The 21,563-nt window shown below is 53.5% G+C and overlaps 1 protein-coding gene across 3 annotated transcripts in view; it reads right to left on the bottom strand.

Annotated features, from left to right (window-relative positions):
- Window positions 1-19,558, bottom strand: part of CADM1 (cell adhesion molecule 1) — a 126,323-nt gene extending 106,765 nt beyond the window's left edge. For all 3 annotated transcript variants that reach the window (XM_084274821.1, XM_084274822.1, XM_084274823.1), the window contains exon 1: window positions 19,444-19,558. In XM_084274821.1, coding sequence (XP_084130947.1) covers window positions 19,444-19,549 — 106 coding nt within the window. In that variant the 5' untranslated portion in view covers window positions 19,550-19,558. The remainder of the gene's footprint in view (window positions 1-19,443) is intronic.
- Between the last annotated feature and the right edge of the window lie 2,005 nt (window positions 19,559-21,563).

Below are 21,563 nucleotides of genomic sequence, written 5' to 3'. Positions count from 1 at the left end.
GCACGGCCCTAGCTGTCACAGCAGCAGAGGGTCAGCACAGCATCCCTAGGTCCTGCGCTGCCAGCACCACAGAATTTAACTGGAGACATGTTTGTTCTTGCCAAGGGTGGCAAATTGTCCACGTAGGTCTAGGCCTCTAGTAAGCACTCAAAAACCCCAATATCTTTCCAGCAAGTTGCATTTATCTCAAACACAGTTTGCTGAATCCTTCTCCGCCTCTGGCAAGCCCTCGGTAGCCAGCACACAGCACATGCCCCACAGAGCAGTTCCACAGCAGGCACCTCTTCAGCAAGCTGGATTTAAACCTGACAGTTGGGTAAAACTTAGAAAGATTGCCACTGTCAGAGCAGCTGGGCACACACAAAGGCTGCCAAGGGACACCTCGGGATGCCTGTGAACACCAAGTTAGGAATTATCTAATACATCTGACCCAGTCTTGGAAATACAGGCAATCTCAGCTCCCCTCCCATTACCTTGTAGCAGGAAGGGGCTGCTTTGCTCAGAGGGATTTTTTTATTCGAAGGCAGAAGCATATTCTAGTTCCCAAAATGCCCCCTTTTAAGCCTGCCTGGCTGTAAAAGTGTGTTTAAAAACTGACCAAGGTTAACGCTGTTCTTTTCCTGACAATTTTTGAGAGGTCAAATAGTCCTGCTGGATCGGCAGCAGCAGACAGCCCCTAGGAAAAGCGATGCTGCCAGCTCAGCACCAGCGAGCACCCACCCGCCTTGTGCTTCAGTGCTCCTCCACCTCCTGTGTAACGGTCCCAAAGGGCAGGTCTTTTAGCCGTGGCCACTAATATGCACCGAGTCAAATCCTATGCACTGGAATAAAGCTCTAAGATGCCTTCACTGGAAAGTGAACATATTTTAATAACTCTCCTCCAACGTTACGCCAGAGCTATCTCCTAAATAGCAATTTTAGTGGCTTCAGGCATGGCAAGGAGCAAGCCAGGTCACTGGTAGCCAGGGCAGGAACATGCAAAGGGACACACTCCATGTACCACGCCCACATTGAAGAAGGTGAGCGCATCAAACAACAAAATTTAAGGCATGCTAATCACCACAATTTCCTCACAATGAGCCACCAGCACTGACTGGAGCATCTTCATCACAGCAACCAAGGAACAGGTATCCAACCAGCTGAGCACACAGCCAGCGCTGCAGCTGCTAAGCGGCTTCCCTTTCCATACGTAGTTGTAAGCGTGTACACCTATCCATCTGCTAAAGAGACAGGAAAACCCACAGGGTGCTCCTGCAACTTAGTGATGAGGTCATAAAAAAAAAAAAGGAAAGAAAAATAAGATTTATAAGCCACTGAAGAGCGGTAAAGCTTAATTTGCTCACAACAGGAATACCTGAACTTGCTCCCTAAAATGGCTGATGAGCAGCCTCAGGAAACAAAGGCGGGTGCGAAGAGCACGCAATGACTGCGCTGACAAACCCTACGCTCTTCTGGGGAAGCCAAAGGGTCCCTCACCAAAACCTTAAATCACAGCCCAAAGTGAGAGCGAACCCACACCGAGAACAAGGCGCCGTCGACTTCTCCTCAGGTACAGTAGCTTCTCACCACCGGCCTTTAGAAACGTCAGATCACCCGTAACGCAGCCTAACGCCTCTTAGGGGAAATTAAGCTAACAGCTTCAAAATCCTACATCATCAGCTGACGCAGGCCTTTCGTCCCCCAGAACAGAGGGGGTGAGAACACTTCTGGCTGAACATTACAGCCACCCAAAGCTATGATCTTTATTGCTTTCTAAGGAAAATACCAAGAGCAACTGGCAAAGCTTGATAATGCTTAAGCCTCTGTGCGGTATATTAATGCTTGCAATGAAACGGAGGTTCTGCCAGCCTTTAAATCACAGCCCCATTGCAGAAACCAGCGCGCTGCCAGAGAGTGAAAAGCACAAAGCAGGCTACCTACCTCTAATCCGATAAGGAAAACAAGTAGAGCACCGCAGCGGCGCTTCCTTGCACGTTTCTAGTTCAGGGAAGAGAGTTTGCCTTACTTAAGGCTAGAAATACTGCACTTGGAAGTATTAAACGTGTCCGCTACCAACTCCAGGAACACCAGCACCGGGTTTGCTCCACGTGAGAGCGCCTGGCTCAAGATTCACTCAGCACTTGTGTCTTCCCAGCGTTTGGCCAAGAAGCAAAGCATTAAACAGCCGCCTCGCAGGAGCCTTATGAAAAATACCAGTACAGAAATGCACACATAAAGGCAACAGACCACCGGGTAGCTGCCAAAAATGATGGAATACGGTATAGTTTACTTATCTCTTTTTAATGACTCCAAGATTCCACCTGAAAAATGGGTCCTGGAGCTGCAGAACCGGGGATGAAAACCAAGTGACAGTTGCTATTTGTCACCACGGAAGCTGATCGCGCACATTTCTCATCAGCTCATGCAGAGCGCAGCACATCCTCCAGCTCCCCTGTCCTAAAACAGGGTGAAAAGCCACCACAGAATAAACCTCATCATTGTAAGCATCCCATATACCAGTGCAAATGTGTTTATTAAACAAAGTCTGATGAAGCTCTGTGCTTTGCTTTCCACTTTAACATCGTTTTAAGAACAAAGCCAGCATTTAGGTAGAGATTTCCCTCTCTTCTCTGGATTTCCTTAGACTATGAAGGCACATTTTCATGTCATTGCCATACAAATACACCACCAGCAGCAATCCACTGGGAAGCTACGCCTTTATCTTTTCATTCACTCCTCATTTGCTCATTTTCTTTTCAGTCCAAGTTCCAGGTGACATTTCTGCACGATTTTTGTCGGCCAAACCAAACCTAAAATCCCCACAAGAGTTTGAACCGTGACCCCTTTCGCAGCGAGTGCCAGCTCTAGAAAACTTGTTCTCAGAGAGTCTATCAGAAACAATGCTGTTCAAAGTCAACTTAAGGCTTCCAAACCCAACTGTAAAGAATCTCCAGCCTCATGGGGCAGAGAAAGGAGGGTGGTGAGGAAATCCCACACAGAGAAATATGTATCGTTCCATCCCCAGGTTCCTCCTGTTTCCAAGGAGCTCCGTCTCCAATGCAGAAGGACTCCAGGTCGCACTTCAGCAGGAGCCATCGTTTCTAACAGGCACTAAAGGACACAGGGAAGAGCAAGGGATGTACCGGCTGACAGGACAAATCACAAAGATTCTCCACACTTCACTGTGGGGATCCCACTGGTGGGGTGAAAGCCCAGCAACCTGGCTTCATTAGCTGTGCTGTTCACCTAACAACTCATTCCAGCCCCACAGCAGAGCACAAAGCAGCAGCTCTGGGGCTGGAAGATGCCATCAAGCCGTGGAGGCAAGCTCTCACGCCCCGAGCAAGAGCATCGCCCTGAAAACCAGAGGCAGGTTTGAGCGCACCGAGCTGCCAACACAGGTGGCAAGCGCCGTCGGACGCTGCGCATCAGCGGCGTTAGTCTGTGTGCAGTTATGACCTAGGGGCTGCTTTGTTTTTATGTACAGAGGTTTACTACCACCTTATAAAAGAAGGATTTCCAGAAGGCAAATGGACCGATGTCTCAAAATAGAGTGTTTACATTAACGCTTGGCAAGCGAAGCCCTGCAAACATAGATGAATAGAGATAAGCTATAAAAACACCACGGACATTTACTTGCTGGAATAGTAGCTTGTAATCCAATTTCAAGTCCTCTTGCCAAGTGTTACACACAGCATCTTTGTGTATGACGATTCCAGTCCTCGTCCCCCACCGCCCCTCAGCGAAGATTAGCCAACAAGAAGAACCAGCAATTCAGAAAGAACGCTCCATTTAAAAAGCCATTTAAATGGGAAGTTACGACCTGGGTATATCGGAACCCACTGTCCCTGCAATTTGTGGAAACATTAAGAGATCAGGAAAGGACGATAAATACCGCCTGAGCGGCAAACAGGGATGCAGGAGGAAGGGCAGAAAAACAAACCTTTCCACACCTTTCTGTAGGACAAAGAGGCCCTGCCCTCCAAGGGCTCATGACTGCCTTCCCGATGGAATCACCCCTTGGCAATTAGCTCGCCCCACTTGTTCCCTGCACGATGCGCCCGGAGCGAAGCTGCAGGAGGCAACACGGCTCACGCTAGCTCACCCAGAGCAGAGCAGGGGAGGAGACATGCCCAAGGCTAGCACCCAGCCCAGAGCGACGCGCCGTCAGAGCCAGACTCGCAGACGTCAGCTCTGCCGACGACCAGTTTGCAGTGCCAACACAAGCTGGGAGCGCCGAGGCTTGTAAAGATTTTGACCGGGCTTGACATGGGAGAGGAGCAAGCCAAACCCAGCAGTGGTGCAAAGTGGGGTGCCCACCAGCCATACCCAGGGGTGTGACAATCCCCAGTGGCACGTGCGCTGACCACCCTGAGTTTCTACCACATGACCCTGTGCTGTTCAAGCTTCCATTTCATTTCGACCGATGCACAGGAAGAATTATTCTCCCATTCGATTTTAGTTTGACACAACATAGGGAAGATCCATAATTCAGCTAATCACTCATCATATAAACAAAGAAACCTCTTGAGAACCAGAGAGCAACACGTACGTGTATTTGCAATGCATAAGAGGGTATTTTTTTTAAAACGGTAACAATGCAATCTATTCAGCGTGAAGAGTCTGTGAGGCCAATTAAATGCTTTGGGTTCCATAATTATAATTGCGGTAATGAATGGAAAGGAGCATTACAGCCTGCACAATGCAGTTCCTATTCAACCCGGTGATTCGCTTCTTGTCTGCTTTCAACTAACCTTTTGTGTCTCTTCGTATCAGATCTTGCAGATTACTTTGAGAGCAGAAGAAAAATATCCCCAAATATCCCAGGTAATGTAATACATTCAGCACCCTTTGATTACGCCTACGCGCAAGCTGCAGAGGGGATTACGCACTAAACGGATAACCCTGGGATTTAGTGACCTTAGGCACCGACTGAAATTTGGAGGGGCTTGGGCCACCACGGGAACACTCCAGCAAGCCAAAGCCCGATCTCCTGGTTGGTTTTTCTTTTCTTGGAAAAGCTCCCCACGGTCACCCCAAGACTGGGAAAGAAGTAAACTCAAACCTACCCCGTTCCAACTTGGGCACGCGAGACATATCTCAGTGTTTTCACTTGGTTGCTTTGCTTTGGAAGAGCGTGGGTTTTTGGCCAAGTAATTTTACAGTCCTCCTAATCCTGATGTCTCCACTTTGCCGCTCTCCATACACCGTGAGAATGAATCACCTTTTGGGAGTCCCACCACCTCTGAGTGTTTCCAAACACACCAGAGTCAAGGCACACTTTTCCCCAGAGAATCTTCCCCATAACCTCTCATGGCCAAGATGCGCTATTTGGCACACAAACCTATCTGTATTTCTGTTGACACCCCCCACAACAGCCAGCCCACAGGTACCAGAGGGGGATCAAGTATCATGGAAACATCACAGCAAGCAGCTTTTACCTCCTCCCTTGTTTAAGCCAGTGTTCTTCGGCTCATCAGGGAAGACCGCCTCAAACATTAGCAAGAGTTTGGCTGATTTGGAGGAGGAGAAACAACAGCAGAAGGCCCAGTGAATGCAAACACCAAGTCACACTCGGTGCAAAAGCCATTGACACATGCAGAGCCACCTGAGAAATAGAAGCAATGACTGTTAGCATCTGCACCGGCAAGCGAGCCGCAACTCTGCCCACATTATCGCAGCCGCGGCCTTCCCAGCGCGCGGCCTGCAACCATCCACGTGCACAGTAAATACACTAAAGGCATCAAGTCTGGGACCTCAGGCTCGGGAAGCACAGACATCCAGGGGAAGAGGAGAGCAGAGGAGCTTATTGCTGATGCCACAGCAATCCTACGTGCATCTCAGAGATACCTGCAGCACACAGCTTCCCCGTCACCAAGGGTTAAAGGTGGCCGACCACAGCTATCAACAGCTTTTCCCTTCACACCAAACCCATCAGCAAAGTCAAATATCCCCCCCCCCCCCCCGCTTATCCTTGTTTCTACAGACACTCTGAGCAGGCCAGTCAGCCACAACTGGAGAGACCACATGGAAGAGAAAGCAGGCAGTGCTGGGATGGGAGAGAGATTGAAGTTTCCCTGTTTTTCTTTAAAAATACGTTCACCCAGCCACCGTTTGCTGAGCAGGATTGCTTCCTCACTCCCCAGAACAGCCGCAGATCTCCTCAGAGAGAACCCAGCACTACACTCGTAACAGGTTTATGAGACACAGCACATATTTGATACATTAGTCATGTCTCTGAAGTGTTCTCCCCTTCGTTTCCTAGGCTCCAGAGAAGCTCATTTTGCCTGAAAGAAAAAAGGGTTAATGCCGGGCCGGAGCCGCACGTGCACCAACTTCCCCATTTGTCTGGAGGAAATGAGTATAGGAGATTGAGGCAAGCGCAGCTTTAGGAATTCAAACCTTCAGACACTACTCACAAGGCAGCAAAGCAACCTTCACGGAGTCACAGAGAGACTGAGAAGCTAATTTTACTGATGGAAGACCCAAAAAAGGCAGATCCTAATATGGGTGCATCCAAAAAAATACATATAATTGAAAGTCTCCCCCATTTACAAGAAAGGGGACTGGGAATACTGTGGCACCAGGGATTTATGACAAACATGAGGAGACAACCAAGTCCACCTCCTTACTGAGGATGAAAAAACAAGATGTTTTGGGACTGTCACCAATAATTGGGATCTACTCTGACGACCTGACTGCCTTCACCAACAAAAGCCTTGTCCTCCATGGCGAAACTAACAGGCTAGCTGACCCTCTGATGGGATTTCTGCTTTCCTTCCTCCCTGCTACAGACCCATCCACTCCAAGAAACTCAAGAGCACATCCCACATGCCCAAGCATCCCTTCCAGTTACCGACATCTGCCACCTGTTTTATCCAGTTTATCCGTATTTTTCAGAAGGAGACTGGTTAAGAGAGGCCGCCCCCCCCAGTTACTCAGCTTTCACACTCACCGCCTTTGTCATCTGGGATTTTAATGGGATTTACCAACAGGGCTGCCTATTTGCCTGTAATTAATACAGACCTGCAAAATCTCCAACCCTGCCACAATCTGGTCTGAGAGGCGCGCGCACGGACACATTAGTTGACATTTCCTGTTGACTGAATTAGAGCATCTTTTAATGAGGCTCACTTCAAAATCATTTTAAATCCATTTGCTCATGTCAACATCAATGTACTCAGCATTATCTACCAATTACTAAACCGGAAAGTATTCTTTAGATCATCTAAAATCTCAGTAAAATATTCAACGTGTCATTCATTTACTACAAACTGCCCTATAAAAACAAATTACTGGGACCAGCTGTCACAAAGCAACAAGTAGCTAAGGACAGAGTGCTTTTGAAACCTAGGACTGTCTGGAGATGCTGGTGTTTACATCAATGTTGGGTCTTTGTCCCTGGCAAAAATCAGTCCATACCCCAAGGGACCAGGTGAAGCCAGTGAAGGTGTCTGGACCACCAGTAGGACACAGATCGCTCCACCTTGGAGCACAGAACAATGTCCTGATGGCCAGAGCCAAGAGCTGGGAAGGGACTTCATCTATCTAAAGGATCTTGGGCTTTCACCTTCTGACCCTCAGAAGCATCCCAGGGCTGAAGACACAATGTCCTGAAGGAAAGGCTCAACCTGAACCGAGCACCTTCTCAGGTGAGCAGCTCAGGAAGCCTCGCCTGCCTCTCCCAGTTTGCCAGATGAAGCGACAGGAAGGTATTTTCCACTAGATCAGGTTGGCAGGGATCTCGAACGGCTCTCTACTTCCAAGTCAGTGGCATGGAAGCGGTGCCAGGGCTGCAGCTCGGGAAGGGCACACTGCCAGCCCCACGCCAGCCCAGCCAAGGACTGCTCTAGAAGGACTGCTCACGCAGACAGACCCATCCGGCAGTGGCATTCAGGGGGATGAGTGCTGTACGGACCGTGGTCTCAGCAGGGTGATGACGGCTCCCCAGCCCCAGCATCACACACCACCCCTGCCAGAACCTCCCCTGAACAGGCCAACCTCACCAGTTCCATGCCAGGAGCAGGGCTGTTGGAAGGAGGTACTCTCTGCGCACCTTCACAAAAAACATAGCAAAGAATTGCTTGGTTTGGGTTTTTTAACTCCCAAGCCATAAAAAAACCCCTTGGTTTTCCCCAAGTTTTGCAAGGGAAGCAAAGGGCGGTTTGGAGGGTGGCTGTTCAGGATGTTTTTTAATCTCTGGAGTGTGGCAGAGCAGTAAATCTTGCATTATGCTCTGAGAAGCGTCAGGTTGGGGCTTCATTTTGGTCTCAGATTAGACTCCTGAAGCAATGAATCTTCCATCACGGAGGCCATTACCAACACAGTTTTCCTTCATCTTGGGCTGCTTTATCCCTGATTCTATTACCAAACTTATCTTCGCCCTTCCCTCAGCTGCAAGGGGTTCAGCAGTCCCACAAGGCTTCTCAAATATTCATCCACCAGAGAAGCCAAACGAGCCCCCAGTCCGATGCCGCAAGACGGCGCTCTGCTTTTTCCCCTGCACTCATCAATTTGACAAAAATTCTCCCATTTAAATTAACATCATCTTTCCACAGCTCTTCCCCAAACCTACCACAGCAGACAGGGAAGAAACTGGCCTCTCAGCTCAGGTTCAAACCCCGTGCTCCATTCGGATCTCCGGCTGCTGTATTCAAATGGGAAGAACTTAAAGGCATTGCTGCAATTTGAGTTAAAAAGTCCATGAATATGGAAAAACACTCAAGTGCCAGGTTAAATGACAATTTTTCAACACACACCGAGGAGATCCGATCGTAACAAACCAGTCCCATGAAATACCCTATCTATCGTCAACTTTTTAATTACCAATTGATCAACATGTAGACAGCGTAAGAGCTTTCAGCTTTTAATTACTGAACTATCAAAATTCCAACCAAAAAAGGAACCTCCAGAGATGAAACTGTAATGCTTGATTATTCATTGCTACATAATGAATGATTTGTTTTTAAACAAGATGTCAAGTTCCTCATGTAATCCATCTGGATGTGCGACTCTGCAAAGCTTACACTGCCCATACTAAGTACTCGGGGTTCCTCTTCTCCCTTTCCTCTGGACCCCATGAGGGGAGATTATTTTTCGCTTGTTTGCTTTGCCCCCTTAAGGCAAAACAGTCCTGAATTGAAGGGCTGAAAGGCAAACAACCTGCCAAAGCCAGCTCCGAATCCAGACGCACCACTCCATCTCCCACCACGGGGACAGGTTTTGCCTGGGAGGGGACAGACACTCCTTCCAACTTGTCTGCACTTCCAACCAAGTGGCTCTAAACCAAGAAATGCACCCTCCCCTCCAAGCAGTGGGCACGGAGACGCTGTTTCTGATTTCACACGTACGGCCCCAAATTTTCCTTTCAGCTGCTCTCAAGTGCCACCGGTCTGGAACAAGGTGAAGTTGTGCCCAAAGGCTGCTGGGAGCACTCCACAGCCCACATCCCCGGGAGGGGATTGTGCCAAAGCCAGGCCTTTTGCATTCAGGGACATCAGCTCCCAGAAACGCTAATTTGCAAAAGCATGGGAACCATAGGTAGGGAGGTAAAAAGCATCCCAGGTGCACGACTATTAAGCGACTGTAGTTCAAGTGGAGCATGTTAAGCCAATAAAAAGCAGCGACGAGCAAAGACCACCTTTGTTCCTCCAACCCCAGCGATCAACACCGCTCACGCCGCACGAAAAACCGTATGGATGCTTCCTACACCCATCATCCCGCCGTCATGCCACGCTTTGGCATCCGTTCCCACCAAAGAGAAGAGAACAAGGACCCTTCGGCTTTCCTTCGTGGCAGCCCCCGGAACCCCAGTTGTTACCCAATAATAAGGTAGGGAGGGGTTGATTCGTACAAGCTCCCTCCACGCGCTTCCCCTGGGAAGTCGCTTGTACGCGTAAGCTTGTACAGGTTTTCACCTAAGAAATTCAGTAATCAGTCCAGTAGCTGTAAGCACTTCTGACAACAATATCTATCAACACTTACCATATTTACAACTAAATCATGTAAATACAAGTCAGCTCTCCTCTGCATGCTGATAATCCGGACAAATGAAGGCTGGAAAGAAAAGCTGCTCTGAGAGGAGACTAAGCATACAAAATCATGAGAAACAACTGCTGAAGGCGACGCAGATCCATGTATTTTCCAGAAAAATGGGGATGGGTTGCTTCAAGGCCTGCTGCTCCCTACCTGCCTTTGAATTCCTCACCGCTGATGACTCCAGGAACTACACACTTCAGAGGTGCTTCCCCCCCCTCACCGCCACCCAGTATTTACTGTTTTGTGATGCTGATAAAACCAACAAAACCCACCCTTTGCTTGGGCCCAGAGGTTTAAGCAAGCTGTTTCCTGGGTGTTTGTCAGCCAACTGAGCAAGGAAAAGTCACTCTGCCCACATCTGGGTCTTGTGGCACAACAAAAGCACGAGGTTATTAAAGCTTCCACACAATGTTTTGGATTTTCTATGTCCACTACGATGACACGTCAAAAGCAAAGAACCACCACATCCCCAAAAGATCTCCCCACCGAATTTAACAAGTCCACAGCACAAGATCCACCCTTTGGGCACTGAAATCCAAGAGAAGCATGGAAGGATCCACGTCATTTTTCACCAACACATCCCCCCCCCGCCCCCAACACCCATCTGCACGCACCCACCAACATTAAATACGGATCAAAAATCCCATCATCCCTACAAGCAGAGAAAGCCCACTGGTTCAGCCAAGTCCACTGCGCTCCCCCCAGCAAGACAGGCAGATGACCCAGCTTAAAATAGCTTACTAATCCTTCTTTATTTACCAGAGGATAATCGAAACTACTCCTTCCTTTAGGACAGGATTTATATGGAACAATGGGGAGAGGATGGGCGAATGAGGGACCTTTCACTTGGCAAACCTCAGACCTGCCAGCCCCCTCATCCTCGCTCCCCGCAGCCCTGTACACTGAGGGAAACTGAGGCAGGGTCATACCAAAGGCCACCCAAAGAGACAGCTACTGGCACTGGGGCGCTTTGTACCCAAAATCTCTACAGCATGACAACACCTGGAAGATCACACTGCGTTTTAAGGCTGCTTATTTGCGCATACCACAGGTTTCTTTGATCCTCCAGACACACAACACTGTTCCACTGACACATCTCACTGCACAGAGTGTTTTTAAGGCTGGTTATTCACACACACCACAAGTTTCTTTGACCCTCTGGACACGTAATGCCATTCCACCGACACGTCTCATTGCACACAGCCGTGTGGTCCCCAAGGATTAATCCCCGCAGGCAACAAAAATGCCACACTCAAACCAGCAACCATCCGGAGTCGTGTTGCATTCCACATGCATCATGTTGTGTTTAACAGACTCGAAAAGTTGAGATCCAATTTACCAAAGAGAGCCCGGAGGAGACAGTCATCGTATAATCATGCATCTGAAATTCTCCCGGAGTGATTTAAAAGCTACATCAGTGGTTTCACTATAAACCCTCTGTTTACAAGGCTCTATACATTCCTATACAGCAATAAATGATTTGCCTCCAAGTATTCTCTTGATTTCTCGCCTCCAAGTTTCTCCCCCTTTCCCTGATGATGTCTAAAGGGAACAGCATTAATCTCCTATCTATCCTGCTTTAATCTTTGCTCTTACCGAGCGGAGACGCGGCTGCACTTCACAGGCTGGAGCGGCACTACCTGGCGGTCACGGATTCGGGGAGACTTGATTAGATGCGTACGTTGCGTTCGAGATTATACGGAACGATTAAGAGCGTAAGACCTTTAAATCGAAGGAGAAGCTGTTAATGTGGACGAGGCCCAGAAACCTCAGCGTGGGAGTCGCTTTTAGTAGTTCTGCCTCCCAGGTTACTGAGTAATCAAAGTCTCTTTCGGAGCCGCCTTCAGACCAGGAGCTGAGTGAGGAGGGGGGGAAGCGGTCCTTAACCATGATCTGGCAGAAGACATGGTCTTGTATCACAACCCTGCAGCCACATGCTCCTAACAACACATCAGACCCCTCCTTCGCTGCTCCCCTGTCTGCATTCAAGTGAAGCCAGGCCACATCACCAAGCTAGCCTGCAGCCTTCCCCAGAGTGAGGCAGGAAAGGGGATCCAGGGATGAGCGCTTTTAAGGAGCTGTGGAAACCTAGAACAAGGGCAGATCCCTCCCTGGTTAAGAGGAGCTTGCACGGTGCCTATCCTCAAGCCAGCTAAAGAGAGCATCTGGTTCTGTACAGACCAGGGAAAGCAGGAGGGACAACTCCTAGGAGCATCCCTGCTTCTGCCGAGCTGCCAGGATCACAACCTACCTATATCCATGGTAGCTACTGTGGGTAAAGGTATCAGAGAGGCAAGTAACAGGAGCACAACCAAGTCACGTTTTCAAACATGCGACTCCAAAAACTGAGCTGCTGCAGCAGTTCTCTGAATATGACTAGTTCAGGTCTTCATCACGAGACCCATTGGAATTGGCTGACTCCAAGGAGCAATACAGGGTTTCTGCCTCATGCTTAAGCAGCCCAGGGCTCCTCCGACATGAAGCTCACCACACGAGTGGATTACCTACTGCACATCAAGAACCCTCACCCAAAGCAGGGCTGCAGAAGACCTGCTTGGCACCTTTGAGAGCTGCACTCCCGAGCACAAGCTCTCTCATCTGCAGCGTCCAGCACCGCGTTCTGCTTTGGCAAAGCAAAGGCAACACAATTCACTGATCTTCTCCAAACCTCTGCCAACCCAGCTAATCCCCATGAAACGCTGGAGCAAGCACCACTGTGCAGCCAAAGGCAGCTTTGCAACCGCATGGCCAAGCGACTGGCATGATGCTTCAGAGCACCACAAACCAAGGGCTGGGAGCAGATGGGTGTCCACAGCCCTGGGTGAAGAGGAGAAGTGTTTGCGGCGAGACCATAAGCTGGAGCCCCCAGCTTCTCCCCACGGGGGTCTTTTTCCACACCTCTTGTACAGCCAAAAGGCAGCTGCTGCCATGCCCTGGTGCAGTACCATGAAAGCCATGGTGCCTTTTCAAGGTTGGGGCCATCTCAGCAACACCCACCGCGTTTCAGAGAGGTGTTACTGCAATAAAACACACAAAGTGAGAGGGGTCTCCCTGCATCTAGGGCCGGGGATGACCGATCCTCTTCTCAGCCACAAAATAAGGGCCAGGAGCATAAGAGTTGCCTCCAGTTTTGCACGTTAGCCTAGAGGCTGCAGGTAACACTCAGGCTGCACAGACAAAGTCTTCTTTCCAGCCCAATTTTAGCAGAGCCCTACGCCACGGGAGCCCTGGCTCCAAAGCTTAGCACAGCCAATATTTAAAGTGTTCGGCAAGGGAAGCTGCCAGGCAGCCTCATTTAAAAACAGAAAAGCGGCAACAAGCAGTTTCTCATGCTTGATCCGATTACTCTGATCTCTCTTTTGATGCTGCACACTCCGACTCGTATTTCTATTACTGCACGGGGAGGTGGGGGGGGGGAGCAGGGGAGGGAAGGGAACGTCGCTTTGCTGCTTGATATTTCTTTCTTCCCTGTCACACTTCGGAGAAGGGATGTGCTTGTCAAGCCCAAGCACAACTCTAAGAGGCAAAGCTGGTCCCCTTAGGGGCCCCCAGCTTCAACAAGCCCTATTTGAGGCTCCACAGGTACAGACTGATGCTCAACCCATCGCCCCCAGTACAACTCCAGTACAACACCGCCCTACCGAAGGACAAGGCGGGCGATCTAAGCGCTGAGGACGAGCATCCCAGCTGGGCTTGGCAGAGAGAGGCAGGCCCTAGAACAACCATCTCCCCCAGCCAAACATACACCCAGGGTTTAAAAAGCACTCACCACCACATACTCCAAAGAGCCTATTTTGCTCCTCGGTATTTGGAAGCAGCCAGCCAGCACTGTCACTGAAAGGAGGGGAGGGGGCAACACAGATTTCACTGTCCAGGCATGACCCATAAAAATGGGCAGTGCTACTGACACTGAGAAACCATCAGCGTTTCCAGTGACCAAAAATCTGCCCGGAAAAAAAGCCAACACCAAAGGGATTTGTCAGTTAAGCCATGGCCCACAAGAGTTTCACATTTCTGAGCAGAGAGACATGCTCAAGTATCACTTGGATCATCCGGACTGGCATCTTAATGGGGTCTCAAGCCTTAAAATAGCTTCACCTTGAGAACCCAGGAAGGTCAGAAGGGTTGTTTCCATACCCGGGTTTTTAAAGCACAGAAGAACGCAATCAATTAAAACCAAACTCCAGGGTAAAAATAGCACGCCGGCCCAACCCTAGGAAGGGACATCATTGATTTAAAATAACTAGGCGTGCAGGCTGATAAAAGTCCCTGGCTGAGTGTTTTGGATGCAAGCAGAAAGCCACCGACCACATGCAGTGGGCAAGCACATGGGGGAGAGCGCAGCACCAATTATGGAAACCCACCACTGCCCTTCCTCTATTTTCATCCCTCACTATAACACTGCTTGGAAGGGGGTGAACTGCCCTGACCCGAAAGTCAGGTTGGGTTGTCTGGAGTCATGTAAGGTAGAGTTTGGAGGGGAGGTCTAACCTGATGCCGTGGTGACGCTCACGCCGCCAAGAACCCAACGAGCTCAAAGGGTGGGTGGGGTGATGCCTATGCCAGGAAGGAGAAAAAGCATTATTACAGCCAAAGAGAAGCCAGCCAGATACCAGGCTCGGGTCACCATCGGAGCAAGCCAGCACCCACACACCATGCACCACTTGCAAATTAAAAACTGGATGATCTAAATTTGGCCCATGGCTCAACCACCATCGCCAGTCCGTCTCGGAGCACCGTGGGGCAGCCACCCTGCACCGACCATTGCCCCAGCCACCGAGCTCCCTTGTGTTTTGATTACCAGCATTGTGACCGAAGCCTGGTGCTGCTTTCCTCCAGAAAACACCTGCCATGCATGCCAAAAAACCCCCCAAAACAACCCAAACCCTTTTTAGCCAGCACGTTCCCCTCGAAGCCGAGCACACCAAGCGCCCGAGCCCACGCTGGACGACCTTCAAAGCGTTCTTTGGTGCGGCTCCCCGTTAACCACAACAGCAGCTGCTAGCTGCAGCGTGCAATTAAATCCTGAGGAAAGCAACTGATTTATGAAACTTAAACGAGCACATACCACTCGTAATTACAACATTCCACCTAGGGTCTCTCCTTCATTGAGGGTTTCCAAACAGAGTTCCTTTATTTAGCGCCGGTGGGTTTGCGCCACCAGAGAACAGCACACAATGCTCCCCGGGGGACACAAACACAACTTTTGTTTTTTCCCCTTTTCTTTTAAAAAAAACCAAAAGACAAACCCAAAACCCACCACCTTCCCTTTTTTTTTTTCCTTTCCACGTAGCATCCAATTTCCCAGAAGAGACACAGATTGCGCGTCGGGCTTTGCTTGTGCTCTTAAACCACTGCTTAAGTATTTACTTACTGGCTGGATTCCAGCTACAGCAAACGCCACGGACTTCCAGCCCGCGCTCGCAGCCTGTGTCTATCGCCTGTCTCCATCAAGCACCCAGGGCAAAACCGACCTTTTTGAGAGGCTGGGAGCCCCTGCATTCAGGAGAGAAGTACTGCTGGCTGCTACTGAAAACCAGAAGAGGGATTGGCTGTCAAAGCCCCACTTAAAAGTATGACAATAGAAAAACTGGCATTAAGTACAAACATCCAGAAAAATCCGCTTAAGTGCAACGTTGGCAAGTTTTTGGGTCTCTTTTTTCCTTTTTTTTTTTTTCTTCTTCTTCTTCTTTCCCCCTTCTTCTGAGGAGCACTGACAACAGGCATTGCAAGCATCCAGGCGGAAATGAGCACTGTATTCCAGGCAGCCTCAGGCAGACGCAGGGTTAAAGAGCTGACCCATTTCCAATCCGGCCATAGGGCAGAGATGAGGTCCACACCGTGCCCTGGCCCCACGAAGGAACGAACCCGCCTTTCGCTCTGGCCCGGCCGGAGGAAGGCATGCCAAGCCACCCGGGGTTACGGAGCCAGGGCCGCGCGGTTACAAAGCCGCCTTTATTTACACACCCAGGAAAGGCAAACAAAGCAAACGGCACCGCAGCATCAGCAAAGCGGCCTGCCCATCAGGCCCGCAGCTCCTCTCTCCAGCTGCACGGCCGCTTTAGCGAGTCCAGCAGCAGTGGCTGCCCGTGCCGAGCAGCATCCCGATGGTGTCCGCCGAGCCGAAAGTCCAGGCAACTCAGCCCCCTCCTCCTCCTCCTTCTGCACAGATAGTGCCTGGAGCCGAGCGATTTCCCGGTCTTCCCATCTTTGGGAGGCACGGGAGCCTCCTTGGCAGTGGTTTCCAAGCCAGATTGTCATGCTTATAAACCTGCACTCAACTGCCTACGTGCAAGACAAATGAGCCCAAGCTGCAACCCAGATGGATTACTTTATTTACCAGCCCCTTTTCTCGCAACCTTCCTCCGGCGTTCGCGTCGCATGCAGAACGCAAGCGTGCGTTGCTCAGCGCTGGAGCTCGGCCGGGCGCAAGCAACACTGCCGCCGATCAGCAGACCTGCTTCGCTCGCATGCGAAAGCTCCTTAGAAACCCGCTCCCTATTTACAAAGGAGTCCTGGCTTAACGCAGCCTCAGCGTGTGCGCTCGCTGCCGGCGAGGTGAAAGGGTCTTTTTCTCCGGCCTGCCACATCCAGGGCTTGTCTGATGCTGGTAAATGAGGAGACCGCAGCTGCTCCTCGTCCAGCCCGTCGCACCTTTGCGGCACAGCTGGGTTGCAGCCCAATGCTGGTGCCATCTCCCAGCACATCCCGCAGCTTCAGATGAGAAGTTATCCCTTCTGAACCGCCGTGCACCCATGCCGGGACACTGCCTTCCACCCCAGTGCCAACCATCTCTTGGTATTAGCCAAAACCATCCCTCAGCTCGCTCCTTACTTCACAGGGGTGTCACGAAGTTTAATTAACCGCAAAGTGGTGAGACAGGAGGAAAAGGTGCCGTGGAGAAGCGCAGGTTCATCTCCAGTCACCGGCTTAGTTCAAACTGAGTCCGAGCGTTGCCTCTCACTGTTCCGATCCCATTACCACACACACACACACGCGCGCCCTTAAAGCATCCCGACACGCTCCAAAGCACGCTCCGGATCACGGGGTGCCACCGCAGAGGCAGCACGGCGCTCGCGCCGTCGCGCCTCGGGTAGCAACCCGCCCGGGGGACGCGACGACAGAGCTCCGCAATCACCGCCAGTCGCTGCTGCCACAACACTAATTTTCTCTTCCAAGACTACTGGAGCTAACAAATCGATAGCTTGGAAAAGGGGGTGGAGGGGAAGGAATTGAGTGCTCTGGCCTTAAGGAAATTTTGTCCAAAGGCGTTAAAGCAGGTGGCCTAGGATTTGATCCCGTGCCTCACGACCGAGCCCCAAAACCACAAGATAGCAATGTTCTACCAAGAGCATCGTGCTCTGCAAGTAGGGTGCCTGCTGCTTTTCCCCCCTGCTCCTTGGAAAACCCCAGCTGCGCAGGTCGGGCACGGCCGTCTCCATCCAGCATCCAACCCTCTGCTTTTGTCTGTCTCCCTTTGGCTGCTTGGCTATTCCGCATCGCGTCGTTATGCCCATTATCTGGGCAGCGATTAACAGGCTTACCCTAACCGAGGATCATCCCAGCCTCGAGTTAAAAGCAGCTCTTAAAAAAACACACCAAACCAACCAGCCCCGAAACCCTAAAAACACTGGGTTGAGAGGCGAGGCGTTGGGAGCCAGGCGGCACAACAAAGGACCCAGGCGGCTGCCCTGCAGCAGGGCTTTTATTTTTAATTCGTGCACCTTCTGACCAGAGGGCTCTCCAGGTCACACCACCCGGCTCGAGCACACCTTAATCCCACAAAAGGCACCCTAACGCCTGGGAGGGGACCACGCTAGCGACGCAAACGCCTGGGTGCCAAACGTGGGCGGCACGAGTGCTCCCCCATCTCACGACGAGGGGAGCCCGATGCCGACGGCTTGTTTCCATCGCTCCCAGCCACCCTCGGTGGATGCTCTGGGGGCTGCAGAACAGCTCAGGGGGCGGTCGCCCTTCGGGACTCCCGAGAGCAGGGGAAACGGAGCCCTTCTCCTCTCCAGAGCCCACAGATGCCTCGTGGAGGGAGAAGGGGCTGCACGCATCAGCAGCTCGCTTCGACCCCCTCCACAACCCCCACCTCATCCTCCCAAAAAAGGGCCGCTGGGACAGACCGGGGAGGGAGCGCGTACGTACGAATGCGCCCGTGAATAACGCTCTTTGTTCGGCCGAGCCGCCCGCTGCCCGATCCCCCCCTTTTCCTACGGGTGAGATTCAACAGATCGCTCAATGGGCCTCTTGTTCCTCCCGAAACGTCCCGGGCAAGCGACGCTCGCTCCGCGCGAGCCAGTAACGGAAGCCTCGTGCCTCTCCAGCGACACGCTGCAAATATAAAGCGGCGTTAAAGGAGAGATAGAGGTTTTATCAGAACCATCGCGCACAAGAGCCAGTCCCTCCTGCGGCTACCGGGCTCGGTGCGGGAGCCGTGCGAGCCCCGCTCCGGCTGCGGAGCTGGACACCCTCCGCCCTGCACGGCACCGGCTTCAGGGAACCCCGCTTAAACCGCGGTTCGGTACCGCCCGCCGACGGCTCCAAGAAGGGCGACGGGCTCCCCACGGGCTCGGGGAAGGACCCCCCCGCCCCTACCCGGGGAATGAAGCCGGGAGGGATGGGGGGGGGGGGGGTAGGCGGGGGAGGGAAGCGCCTCGCAACTTGCACTCGGATTCCAACAGGTTCCCCGCTTCCGCGGGCAGCGCCGGAGCCGCGGCTGCAGCATCCCCCGCCCCGGTGCGGCACCCGCCGCCCCCCCCCCTTCCTTTCCCCGCTCCCGCAGCCGAGCGAAACACCGCGGGAGGGGGGCGCGGGTAGTGGGGAGGGGGGGGAGGAGGGGGCGCGCAGGCAATTACTTTTTAATTGCGAGGCCGCTCGATGAGCCCACGGGCGGCGGGGAGAAGCTGCTTCCATGGAAACCGGCACCAGCTGCCCGCGCCGCCCCGACACGCGCGGGTGAGCCCGCCGCGGGGACCCTGCCCGAAGCCCGGCACCGCCGCTCGCCTCCCCCCCCCCGCCTCGGCGCACCGCCCGCCCTGCCCCGGCCACGCTTCCCGGGACCACTGGGAGAGGCTGGGTGCGGGCAGAGGGAGGGGGTGGGGGGGGGGAAACACCGGGCGAGCCCCGGACCGCGCTCTGCCCGCCCGAGCGGCTCTCCCACCGAGCCGCCCTGCCCTCCCACCAACACACAAACACACTCCGAAGGACTGCGGCCGGCGATACCCGCCCGCCCCCCCACCCCGCGCCGCGCCGCCGGACCCAGGGCCGCCCAGCGCCCCCTCCCCGCACCCGGAGAGATGGAGGGGGGGAGGCATGGAGGAGAGGGGAGGGGTGGGGGAGTTGGAGGGGGGGGGGGGGGGTGCGCCGTCCGCAAGCCCCGCCGGCGCCCTCCCGCGGGCGGGGCCGCCGCGTTCCTACCTCTAGGGATGATGGCGGCGGCGGAGAGGAGCAGCAGGAGGAGCGGGAGGAGGCCCGGGGCGCCGCCGCACGCCGCGGGGCCGCTGGTCTCGGCGCGACCCGCCATCTCCGGCACCTGCTCCGCTCTGCCCGCCGCGCCGGCACCTAGCGACCGCGCGCGCCGCTAATGAGATGCGCGCGCGTCAGCGCGGCGAGGGGGGGGCGGGGCTCCAAGCCGGGACACGCCCCCTCTCCGCCGCCGCCTAGGGGCCGGGGGCAAAGTGCCGGGCGCGGCGCGGGGCGTAGGGGTGCGGCAGGGAGCGGGGACCCCCTCGGGCAGAATCGGGCTCTTGCGTCCCGTTTCCCGCCCCCCCCCCGCGCCCTTCCCCAGCATCACTTCGGGACCGAGACCGCCGGCCCCAGCGCCGCCCAGGGGGGCTCGGGGCCCCCCGCGCTCCGCCGAAGCGTCCCCGCCGCAGCGGAGGGGCGGGGGGACACACACACACACACGGTAAAGCGCCGTTGCACACGCACGGGCCCCGTGACTCCCGCGGCTGAGCGGAGGGGCACGGCCGGGAGCCGGGCACGGCCGCATCAGCGATCGGAGCCCGAGAATCGCGCTCCAAAAAAGCCTAAAAAAAAAAACCAAAAACACCCTGCCCAGCACCCCGTGTTTCCCTATCGCGCCACCTATCGCGACTCCTGCTATCGGGGAGACTGTCGGGGAACCTGCGCGCAGCGGCATCCGACGCCAGCATCCCCCTGGACAGCATCCCCCGGCCCGGACCGCCAGCATTCCCCACTCTCAGGGAGGTTCGTCTCTCCCAGTACCCCCCCCTTCCCAGGGTGGGTAGGTGTCCGTCCGCGTCTCCCCCTCCATCGCATCCCCACCCGCTCGGGCCGGCCCCCAGGCCGCTGGAGGCGGTGTTGAGCCTTCCCGGCTCCGGGGGCGCGGAGGAGGAGGGAACCAACGACCCCCACCCTCCGGCGGCGGGGCCGGGCGGCGGCCACCGGCACCGAGGGGGGCTCAGCTACCGCGGCTCGGCAAAAAGACAGGTCTTCCGCAGATTCTCCCCCGTGCCATGGTGTTTCAGTAGGATTTAAATCCAATGATTTAACACGTAACCCACCCCCCCCCCCCCCCCGGCTGCAAAGCCACGCCTCAATGAATCGGGACTAAGCCTCGCAGCTCGCCCAGGGCACGTTTATCTCGTCCTGGAAAAGGACCGAGCCCCCCCCAGCCCCAAAAATCCCACAGTCCCGGCCAGCACGAGTGGGGTACCCCGAACGTCATTACCGAGGGCACGCCCTGGCACCTTGAAGCAGGCGAGATGTGGGTTTAACTTCACCAAGGCTCCAATCCAAACCGCACAGGGCGAGCACAGAGTCACCCCGAAGGGCTGGGAAGAGCTTTCCCTCCCCGGGGGGGAAAGGGGGCTGGTTTCGCACCGTCAGCTTCCAAGCAAACGCAAAACACAGCTCCTACAGATGCAGCACATAGCATTCCCCAAACCCCCTCCAGCCTCCACCGTGTGAGACCCTTCGGGCCACCCTGACAGTCATGATTCCTTAACTGAGACAGATTTATCCCCCACGCCCCCAAAAGCTCTACCGGTCTTGGCCTGAGATGCCACATCCCCTTCTCTCCAGAACAACCAGGGCTCAAGCGGCTCAGTTGAGAAGCTCCCATTGCCTCAGTGTCATTAGGCACCCAGCTATGCCGCTCGTCTAAGCTTTAATTACACAGTTTAGACCCTTTGGTGCCGTATGGTACCTTCTGACCCACCGCGGCGCCGACACCAAAGCGAGAGACGACCCGCGTTGGCTGGAAAGGCTTCTAATAATGTAAGGACTCGGAGGGCGCGGAACAATAACGAGCAGGAAACACAATTTGCGTAATAAATGTCAATATCACAACAGCTAAACCCAACCACGACAAATTAACCTGCTGCTGGCACGACCGGGAGGTTACGGAGGGCGATCTGCAGACCCCGAACTCTAGGAAATGACTTCCCCCACCTCCAAAGTCCCGTTAGGCAGGCGGAGAGGGACTGGAGACGTACTACAACTGGCTACGTTCCCGCTGGAAACATCTTATTGCCTTCCATTATGCATCAACTTTAATTTCGAGAGGAAAGCGA

The sequence above is a fragment of the Gallinula chloropus genome, assembly GCF_964237585.1.
Source record: "Gallinula chloropus genome assembly, chromosome: 24".
NCBI classification, from domain to species: domain Eukaryota; kingdom Metazoa; phylum Chordata; class Aves; order Gruiformes; family Rallidae; genus Gallinula; species Gallinula chloropus.
This window is presented reverse-complemented; position numbering and strand designations above follow the sequence as displayed.